The 11,108-nt window shown below is 41.0% G+C and overlaps 1 protein-coding gene across 12 annotated transcripts in view; it reads right to left on the bottom strand.

The window, feature by feature from the left end:
* Positions 1 to 11,108, bottom strand: part of ZNF536 (zinc finger protein 536) — a 354,101-nt gene that overhangs the window by 1,107 nt on the left and 341,886 nt on the right. For 11 of the 12 annotated variants that reach the window (XM_049806413.1, XM_049806411.1, XM_049806421.1 and 8 more), the window contains one exon: positions 1 to 278. This exon is cut by the window's left edge and continues 1,107 nt beyond it. In XM_049806413.1, coding sequence (XP_049662370.1) covers positions 43 to 278 — 236 coding nt within the window. In that variant the 3' untranslated portion in view covers positions 1 to 42. The remainder of the gene's footprint in view (positions 279 to 11,108) is intronic. The other variant, XM_049806422.1, reaches the window with a different exon arrangement.

The raw sequence follows: 11,108 nt of genomic DNA, 5'->3' as shown, positions 1-11,108 counted from the left end.
TAAAAGGCTACTGCAGTATGGAGACAGATCCGCCGAGCTGCATCACTCCTGGGCCTTGCTGCCCTCCTCCGTTAGCTCTGCCGAGCTCCCCGGTTTGACAGCTGCAGGTTCCTCCAAATTCCCAGAAGCTTCGGAGTCAACTCTGGAGCGCTTGAACCTGCGGTCGGGATACTGGCTGTTGTCAAAAGGCATGCGATGGACACAGAGAACATGGGTCTTCAGATTTCCCTTCTGAGAGGCACTGTACGGGCAGTATCTGCACTGGAAAGGCCTGTGACCTGCGTGACAGACGAGAGTCAGGTTAGTTTTCTATTTTATGTACGCGGCACCTGCAAACCCGCCTGTTGCACAGCCTGACAAAATGGAATGCCCCGGAGCCCCCCATCCCGGCAGAAACCTTTGCTGTTGGGTGGAGGGCATCGCCGCGTGTCTTCAGCGAGAATAAGAAATCTGTGCTATTCGCATGACGCCTAGTTAAAGAAACTGCGTTTTAAAAACTCTGTGCTTCGATTTTCCAGGGAAGTGCCGCTATTTCATCTCCCTCCTCAGACCCAGCTGTAAATCCATCAGCCTGCGATCCCAACTAAACTCTTGTAAATACAGCGCAATCGTGTACGAGACTGCCTTCTTTTACATTTGTTAATTATCTTTTTTTATTGAAGCGCAATTCAAGGATGACAATGTGCAGACCCTTAGTCTAATAAACACACTTTGTCTTTGGGTGGGTTTCTGAGTAAAGAAGAGAACTGTATGTTTTATTTTAATCACGCAGATTACTTTTTAATGGAAAGAAATAATGGATTGAGATAACCAAGGCCTCAAACCTGCAAACATTTACTCCAGTGAGATTACTCCTGTGAGTAAAGATACGCAAGCACATAAGTGCTTGCTGGACCGGGGCCCGAGGTTATCACCAGCTTTAAAATAAAATGTCCAAGCTAGATTAGAAAAGGAATGTTAATGCACAAAATCTGACAGATGCACTTCTAGTGGGTGAAACAGCAACTGACTGCGAAACGAAGGCATGAATGAAAGATATTTCTTCTTATAAGGCTATCAATGTACTCTCCCATATTTTTCAGATTATTGTGACTTTGAATCTCCATGCTGTATCTGGTTTTGGAGGTTATGTTTCAGCAATCACATTTCAACCTATGCTGGGAAGTTGTTGATGTGTTTTACTGGAACTTTATGAGCTTTGTCTCTCAAATTAACTTAAACCAGGACCATCTGAGGTCAAATGCGCTTAGCTTGCTTTAATTTGCTCAAATAAATGAATAAATAAATGTGCCAGACCATCTACATAAAGCCAGGATAAGTGAAAAACAATACCCTATCTCCACATTTAAAGAGCACATTCTCCTTGCTGTCATGGTACTACCTAGCAGGCATAAAACAGACACTGGCATAGCAGAGGAGGAGAACTATGCTTCCCCCTATGTGGGAAGGGGCTGGGACCATCTCCCCTTGATTTTAGGTGGGAATTTAACAGATAAGCAAATAAATGCTGGTTGTGCGCTGGTCCGATGTTACCTGCACTGGAGTGGGAATGCTACCATAGTCCTCCCCGCAGAGATGGGAGCCTGCATAACTGCTGGTTTTAACCTCAGCCTGTTGCTGACACACCAGCGTGAGCATCTCTAGCAGAGTAAATTCACCTGAGCCAGCATTAGGGCTCTGGGTTGCTCAATATCTTGCCATTTTCACTGTAGCATCCGAACTACCACTTGAAGGCTGACTCCCCCAAAACACACTGCTTGCTACCCAGAGGAAAGAAGTGTCAAGTCCAGTCCAGTTACCTAAGCCCTATGCCCCAGCACTACAGGCACGTTTCCTTAATCAAGGATGGAAAGCTCCCCTCCACCCTTTGCTTTTACAAGTTGAAGACTGCCAGAAGTGCGACCACCCCCCCAAGACCTCCAACGTGCATGTTTACGCATAAATCTTGGGATGGACTGTGGGTCAATCTTCTAGCTCTCTCCTCGGATAAAGGAAAACATTTTCCTCAACAACTCCCTAATGAAAAAGAAATTAAATCTGTAAGCTGCTAATCATTACAAACTCAAATTTCAGTGGAAAATTTCATAGCAATAGCAATGGAAGAAACCTACATAGATAATGTAACAGAAATTGGATTGGGCTTTTATAGAAAAATTTCATCTGGAAGATATGAGGAAATAGTCAACAAAGAGATTGAAGGTGTCCCTCGTGCCTCTTAGAGTCAGTTCTAAAATCAATACCAAAGAACAAAGATGCTCGAAAAATTTTGAATATAATAGTTTTGAAAGCTGGAAGCACTCTCCAAACTATCTGAGTATGAAGAAGGTCCAAAGAAAGTCTGGTTTTCATTGTCTCAGAAAATCTAGAAATATTTGAAAACTCAAAAAAAAAAAAAAAAAAAAAATCAAAAATCTAAGAAAACCATTACATCTCCTCCGTTGTTTGTCAGAGACGGATAAAGTCACCAGAATTCACACGTGGATTCTGGACTCTTTCTTTCCTTCTCCTTTTTCTTCCTCCTAGGTAATGCCTCTGACTGGGCAGAGTTACAGTGTCTATTGCATCATCTGCTTGAGGAGGTGCCAAAATGCCTTGGCCAAAGTGGGAGAAATGTCAGGTAAAGAGGAAGGAGACTTGCTCCTTGAAGAATTGAATTGATTTTTCCCTTTCTCCAAAAGATGAAGGCCTGCCACTGTCGCATCCACTGAGATGTGAGACTATCTGTACCAGCAGCACCAGCTCCCTTCCAGTATTCCCAGTGTTGCATTTGACCGTCTGATGACTGGTTCCCTTGCTAAGAACAGAAGATGTCCCGCTAAGTTGTGACAAATGGTACAACTTGCCCTCCAGTCTGATTCACTCTGTTTTTATTGATGCTATGGAAAAAGCAAAAAAAGATATCCTGTTTATTTGGTCCTTCTTGTGTGCTGCAAGGGTCAGAGACTGGATATACCATAGATGATACGATGCCCCCAATAACTGCTCGCAGAGCAGCGTGCAGGGAGCACAGACAGAGCGATGGGACTCCAGGAACGAGCAGGCACAACGCGCCCATCAGCCACCCTCTGAACCCCTCAAGCGTCACGTAGCACAGAAAAAATCTGGACAGGTTTAGCCAGAATTGGTAGCACTAGCCAACAGCGTGAGATCTCACCAAGCAACTCTCAATGCTTTGCCCACAAGTAGCCACCATTAAACGACCATCTTAATTCTTTCCTGCAAAGAGCAAATTCTAAACAAGGAATCTACAAAGCATAGATGGAACTAACCACCTCACATGTGCCAGACTAAAAGCAAACTCTTTCTGTCCACCACTGAACCAAGTTCAAACCTGTGCAATTCCATACAGAGAATGTCATTTATTAATTCAATGCACTTTAATAAATCAGACAATATAAAGTGCACCTACAAGGATTCAGTTCTGCATTGCCTCCCCCACGACTTACTTTTTCAGGCCATCAAAATTTCACATCACTGCCTTGTGAAAAGTAAGTACACAATAAGTTAATTTGTATTGTCACTATGCAGTACAACTGTGGTAAAGAGCACATTCATTTTTAATCCTGTATGAATAATATATAAATATGTATACAGAGTGAGGGTCATAGGAAAGCAAGCGGTACATTGTTTACAGCAGAAGTAGTACAAAAACTAGAGATTATTCTCACTTGCAAAGATAACAATATCTGCAATTTGCTTGTAACTAAGGGGTGAAGGAAAATGCCCATTTCTCTTAGGTATCCCATCCATTAATTTTAGCTCAAAATCTTGTTGTGGGCAGCAGGCTCTTAAAATAACCCTTCCCAGATAAGTTGGCAATAAATTTATAACATTTTATCTAGCAGTGGTTGGTAGGTTCTTTCTTAGCAAGCTACGGTTCATATATATTTTACCTACTATATATCTTCCAATAAAATTATATGAAAGCCCTTAAAAAAAAAAAAAAAAAAAAAGAAATCTTCTTGATAGTTCAGGAGATAATGTGCAAAGCATTGCATCTGTAGTAAGACGAATTAGACTAAAGGCGGGCCAACAAAGGGGGCAAACTATGGTGCCTCTTTCTCCGACCAAAAAGTGAGGATAGAGGACAATATATTGTTTATCTGCAGCTGAAATAATCCTGTTGTGGAGCAATGTTCTACAAAGTCTGGGACTGAGCATGTGAAGAGACTTTATAATCCTCTGGATGGAAGCTGACAGTCTAAAGAAATGGAATAGCAGAAAATAATAATAAAAAATAGCCAAAATGACAACAATGGTAGCTGGACTCGAAGAACATTTTTAGAAGGTGCGGATTTCCCCAGGAAGGGCGATTACCTCCGGCACCTGCTGAAGCCAGTCCTCTGAAAGCGATCTAAATCTTCCAGGATCAGCCCCAGCAATGGAAGTAGTGCTGAGATGACCTGGGCTCATCATCTCCTCTAGTTTTGACTGTACCCCGGAGAGAACAAGGAGTGTGGATGGGTACTTTTTGGTCAGGATGGAGAACTTCTCTGTGGGAAAAATATTTAGAAAAAATCCCCCAATGTCTGAAAGTAGTCCACCTTTTTAAAAATATATGCTGCTTTGTTAATTTAGCCTTCGAGAAAAGAAAGTTTGTTTTCTTTTCTTTCAAGTTTGTGATCTGATATGTTGCTTTGTGACACATCACGTCAGCCCGCATCAGTCACATCGCGTTAGGTTTCATAACGTGGCATGACTGATGCAGCCCAACATGGTGCATTAGCTGAACAGTCAGAAAATGCGGGTTTTGAGAAAGACATGGATCTCAAAGTCTGGGGTTTAGGATCATTTAAAGGAAAATATATTTAAAGCAGGGGCCTTGGATATAAACATAGCCATTGCCCATGAGTTGTTAAGGATTCAAACACTTGCCAAACCTATTTTGCTATGTTTTATCTTTAAAACTCAAAATGTATTATTGGAACACATAAAAAGTCAATGTCAATGAAGTGTCATTGGGTTACTTACTGTAATCCAAACACTGCTAATAGTTACTAATTTATTAACTTTGATATGGATCCATTATTTAAGATTAGCACAAAGGAATACACAAACGAGAGAGAGAGAGAGAGAGAGAGAAAGAGTGATGAATACTAAAGTCTTTTTCATTAAAAAAATCATTTACATGGTCAAGCCGCATTAATTCTCCACTTCTAAAAATATTTGATCGGCATCCAAATTCTATAAAAATTTCCACAAAGAAACATCTTATTTTTGTGGTATTACAGGCACATATGTAGGGGTTTGCACTAAAACGTAAAAATGGGCATTGGACTAGTCACATGAATAAGATCAGGAATTTATTCCAGATTGTTAAAAGTGTACTAATCACAGCAAAATCATGGCTTTCTCCCAAAGCAGCAAGAAAACAGTAATTTGAAAGAAAAATGCCAATAATACATCACACACAAGCCGTCTGTTGTCCCCACTACACCACTTTTTATTATATTGCATATGTGTACATATATACACACAGATACACGCATACAGACACACAGACACACAATTTAATGCATAAATTTAGGGAAAAGGCAGAAGAGCAATAAAATGATGAACAGAAAACAAATGCTGTGCAATGTACTATAAATTATAATTAAGTTCTGAATAAAATGTGTTTCTTAGATATGACATTTGTTCCCTTAAAATGCAAAAATGGCCATGATTATCTGACAGAATGTTTTTCCTTAGATGGCCAATGGCTATAGCACTTACTGCGATGCAATACGGCAAACTCATTTCAGATTTCTTTGCCTGGCTTAAAAATACCCTTTCAGTGAAAATCAAAAGTAACAGCAATTACCTCTTTAAAACAAGTAAATTACTCCCTCACTAAGAAATATTTGAAAAGCCTCAGAGGTTTGAATATCTCGGAGGCAATTCTCTTTAGCCGAGATGTTGGATACTGAAGATCTGGACTTGACCTCCTGGGCTGCTGTGGCAATCCCAGACGGCCAGGACCACCTCTGGCCATGATCAGGCACTCTTGCAGGACCAGCTGCAGTGGCTCAGGATGGATGGCCGCTGCCTCCTGCACTGAGATGCTCAGTCCCAAAACGTTGCTGGTGGAACGGTCCATGTAATCACACATCTGCTGCAGCGCAAAGTCAGCAAGCTGCATTCAAACCTTCCGTGAGCCTGGACCTCCCCGGGAAGAGCTGCTTTAAATCTTTTTTCCTACACAAGCTTGCATTTGAGGTACAATCATCTTTAAACAGATGAAGCGCGCGTTGCCTCAGAAGTAACAGCAGGCGATGATGGCCGTGTGCTTTCCGCGTAGGAAGAAAGAGTTTTTGAGTGTCTCTGGTATTCTGGCAGTGACTACTGGGCTGAACTCATGGCTTTCTCAGACCACGGCCTCCAGGTCCCGGGCGTCTTGGTGAACACTGCCATTTTAAAGTAATTCTATTACAGCATAATAACCAGGATTTGCAAAGGGAGGACTATTTTCATTTAAATCTCGGCTAGTGCGATTTCCTTTTTTCAAAGTATAAATTTTCATAAATACATTTACTATCCACAGCAAACATCCCAAATACCGTATGCATTACCCAGGAGAGCAGAATGGCTCTAAAGCAGCCATTCTGATCTGGAGCATAACAGTATGGATGGGAAACTGCTGAATAAATATATTTGTCCAATAGACAATAATGGCTCTGATTGAGCCATTCCACTTTATTGGTCTCAAAATATGCATTTTATGAAACTCCCAAAATACCAGACAGATTAAAGTACATCCAATCTGGTTCATATATGTAATAAAAGTTTTTATAAAACAATTGAAAAGTATATGTTTATTTACACACAGGTCCAGGACCAACCAAGATGGTCTTCTGGGAAAATTACAATATTCTGTGAAGTTTATATGTTTATTGGATTACAAAAAAAAGGAAATTAAATTTTAAAAACCCTCTATTTCATGTTGACCAGGAAAAACCATAAAAATGAAAAGCCTTGTCTGAGGATTTTTTGATGATTTACTGTGGAAGTACATACAAAAAAAAGCGTAAGCATCTGCATTTTAGGAAGTCCTGGGAACATTTTCACCTACCAAAGCTAAGGCTTTGGGTTATATGTTTCCCATGGGACACCTGAAGCTATGGCAGCCCCCCCACCACCCTCTGTTCAACTGGATACCTTCATTACCTGGCTCACTCCTGCAAATAGTCCTAAGACTAATCAGAGGCATTGTTCATGATAAGGGGCACCAGACTAGTTACCTAAATCCCCCCTTGCTAATACAAAGCAGACACTTCCAGAGGCAGCTCAGGTCTGAAGATGTGAACTGCCATCTGGAAGAGCCTTTCTCTCACTGTGGGTTACACAAAAGATCTTCATCAGGGGAGGATAAGTTTGGGCTAAAGACCCAGCTCATGGCAAAACACGGCCATCAGCTTGATCCTAAGTAAATGCATTAAGGATGTTTGGAAAAATTGCCCTAAAAATTGGTAGGATTTATCCACCTGTGAATTCTGCTGTGGCAGATTAGCGATCCATAAGGAATCCCCTGTAGGGATTAACGTGGCGTATGGCACCGTCCCGAGGCCAGCACCCATCCCAAAGCCACCACGTGGCACCACAACCCTGGAGTTTTGCCGAGACGGACGTTTGGTCTACAGCTGCCTGCAATAGCAGGGTGGCAAATGACCGAACCGTCGTTGGCTGCAGAGGTGCTGGAGAATGAAAAGACCTAATCTGTAACTAATTTTTTTTTCAAGGATTTTTACTTAAAAAAAAAATAAATCTCCATTCATCGGATCAAATTAAACCCTCAGATACCCACACAGCTTTTCTGAAATGTAATCAAAGGTGGAGTCTGCTCTTGATTTCGTCTATTATACAGTGCTTGGTGTTTCTGAATAGGTATTTCAACTTGCTGATAAGTATACTAAAGGGTTTAATGATGGCAGGGAAAAGCAAAAGTTGATGCTACACTTGGTCTTTAACACATACTATTAAAAGATTAAGTTAATTTCACACATCCCCCCTAAAATAAAAACTGTACTTAAAGTAACAGTTCAATTCCTGCCTGAAAAGGTTACAATCACGAAATATCACACACTAAATTTTCCTTTAAAAGCAAAAGAAGGAAAAAAAACCAAAAAACAACACCAACAAACCAACCCTGCTATGTAAAACAGCCAAAGGTGGATCAGTATGACACAGAGGCTGACAGCCACCTGGACACTCATGATAAAGAGAAACAAGTAGAAAATTCTACCACTGTCCTTCATACATATGCTTTTAACTTACTGAACAAATCAGTCACAAAATTATGGAAAATATCACTAATTTGACATTTGTTATATAGAGCATGGAAATTATAATTATTTGGAGGTAGACTGAGCAACTTGCTCGCCCTCCGCAGTACACTAAACACAAGCAAATTACAAAATGGCTAGTGAAGTCACTGGCAGTATAAGGGAGAGTTGCAGTTCCTGGGAAAACAAACATTTCCCATCTCTTGCAGAGCTGATAAAGTAACCGGATTACTCAGCTCCAGATACTTAGCACAGAATTTGTTTCTTTTTCAGAAGGGTAAGCTTTTCACACAGGAACTTTTGATTTAGAAGGGAAACGGATCTTTTCTTGGAAAAAAGGAAAAGCATCAGCAGAATAGCTGAAAAGGTCCTCCTAAACAAATATTAAACATTATGTGAACCTTGTAAAACAAAACTTCTGAAAAACAGCTGAAGACTTTGCTTTCTAAGGACCTGTGTATTTCAGACTGCTGCCGGCGGGTGCATCCGCCCATCGCGGTGCAGCACCCCGTGCGTGACGGCACACCAGTTTGGGTTTTGACACGACAACATGAGTTACGAGCCTGGTGCCTCAGCGGGCTCCAAATGAGGTTAGTGGGAATGCTGTCATTGATTGAGCTTGAAATGCCAGACTATCATTGTCCCATGCTTTGGGAAATTTAATTACATTTAATTTTTCATATTTATTTACTTTGGTTTATTCACATAAGTAGAGGACAGAGTTCTTATCAAGGGCACTAGGTACCTGTGGTAAAGAGCAGGCCACCTCTGACTAAATTTATAATAGCAATGGTTACAGCAATTTATAAATTCCTCAATCACAATCGCTTTTGTAATCCTAAACTCACAACAAGCTTGGCCAAAAATATAAGCATTCATCTCCAGCCATGCCCCCCACTCTGGCACCAGTTCTTGTTCTCCCAAAGCCTGGAGGCAAAGCCGGTGCATCCCTTCATCTCTGCAGCCTGGACCCCTCCACACAAGAGGCGAGAGTGAGTGGGTTATCGCCCTCTGACAGCCTTCTCTTTCTCTTAGGCTTTGGGGATCCAAGTAGACCGCAGCTAAGGAAACGTATTTCAAAGGTAAGCGGCAGGCTTTTCTTTAATATTAGCTAACCCCGAGTTCTTCTGATTATCAAAATTACATGTTCAGAGTGCCACCTTTGCCTTTACTTACATATTTCAACTAATCGTTATGTCTATTCACACCTTTACTTCTTTTAATCACATCAATAACATTACATTCCCATTCTAACCCCCTTGGGCAAAATATCTTAGTTTTCCATCCAGGTCGTTCACAAGTTTTCTTTCTAATGTCCTGTCATTTTTTTTTTTGTTGTTGTCTCAGTAAATATTTATTATTTCAGGGAACATTTAGGACTTCTGGAATGAAGCAGTATTTGAATTTAATGTACTTATGATTTCCCAGAATAAATGCTGTACTGGTGGCACTGGGCTTTTAGTAAAAAGGTCGTGCAACTCAGAGGTGCTAATAGGAAAGGCCTTGTCAGGGATGATATTTTGCTGCCAAATATCCTTTACTCTGCCTAGCAATTCGTAAATACAATAGCGTTTTCTCTTTTCACTCTGGGCAACTGTCTTGAGCTTATTTGGTTTGCTTGGTGGAATGGAATTTAAAAAATCCCATACTCAGCTTTCTAAATTTTTCCTGCCCACATTTCAGTGTGTCGTATCCTCAGCTGGTGTTGAGCAGGACACGCAGCCTGTGCCATGCGAAGACCCGCCCCTCTTCCACAGCCAGGTAAGCATCAGGAGTCTCCCCATCGGTCCCGTGGCCCACAGACCACCTAAACGGGAAGGGATGGAATTATCCACGTGCTGTAACACTTGCGGAAGTGGGACCCTAAGCTAGAATAATTGTTTTCTGCATGTATGATGTCACTTAGGCTAAGCATGTTCTCCTTTAATTTTAGTTGTTGCTTTCTTACGTAACTGGGGTAATTTAGATGGTATTTTGTCACATTATATCTTGTCACGTACCTCATGATTCTCTATCTACAGTGGCAAGTTAGTAAAGAGACTGAGGAAAACCAAACCACTTTAAGTAAATAAATATCCAGCTCACTAATAGCGAATATTTCAAATTATCCACAAGTAGCTCACAACCCCACTAATCATTCCGCTAAAACATTACTATTATCTGTTTATGGGATTTTGTGAGTGTAGTTTGCAGAACAACTCATTATCGGCAGTGCTGCAGCATTATGTGCCATCGCTGCACTGAATTACCACGAGCGCAGCCTGAGTGGGGACTCACAGTAACCCACCTCTCACCAGGCGCACTTCCTACATAGGTGTGCACAGAGCTACTATCTCTGTAAAAAAAAAAAAAAAATCACATATTTTTATCATATGCCATTCGACAAATCAGGAGCTCAGACAGTAAAAATTAGAAGGCTGCAAAGAATAAATTGAGCATTAACTTTGCAGGACCTCTCCCTCTGGAAAGTACTGTTGATATCGTCGCAGAAAAAGTGTCTTTTTTATTAAGTCACAAAGGAAATGCTTTCTCCCCTTCTCCTTTGCTTTTCTATAAAAGGCTCTCTAAAATGAAAGGTGTCAGACTTTGCTTTTTCTTCTTGGCATGATCCAGAATGTATGGCTGAGGAATGACAGATGTCTGCAACCAGCTGCAATGAAGCATGCTAAAGTTTCAGTCTAATCCACTTATTTCACTGCAGTCACGTAAACCAAAACAAATGGGCAGTGCCTTACATTATAAAAACACAGCAGCATTACTTTGTTGCATAATGTAGCTGATACGCCATCTTTTTATCATTTTTCCTACTGCAGAAAGAATTCACCTCTTTATTAAAACCAGCCCCTG

This window comes from Accipiter gentilis, chromosome 7, assembly GCF_929443795.1.
Source record: "Accipiter gentilis chromosome 7, bAccGen1.1, whole genome shotgun sequence".
Taxonomy (NCBI): Eukaryota; Metazoa; Chordata; class Aves; order Accipitriformes; family Accipitridae; genus Astur; species Astur gentilis.
This window is presented reverse-complemented; position numbering and strand designations above follow the sequence as displayed.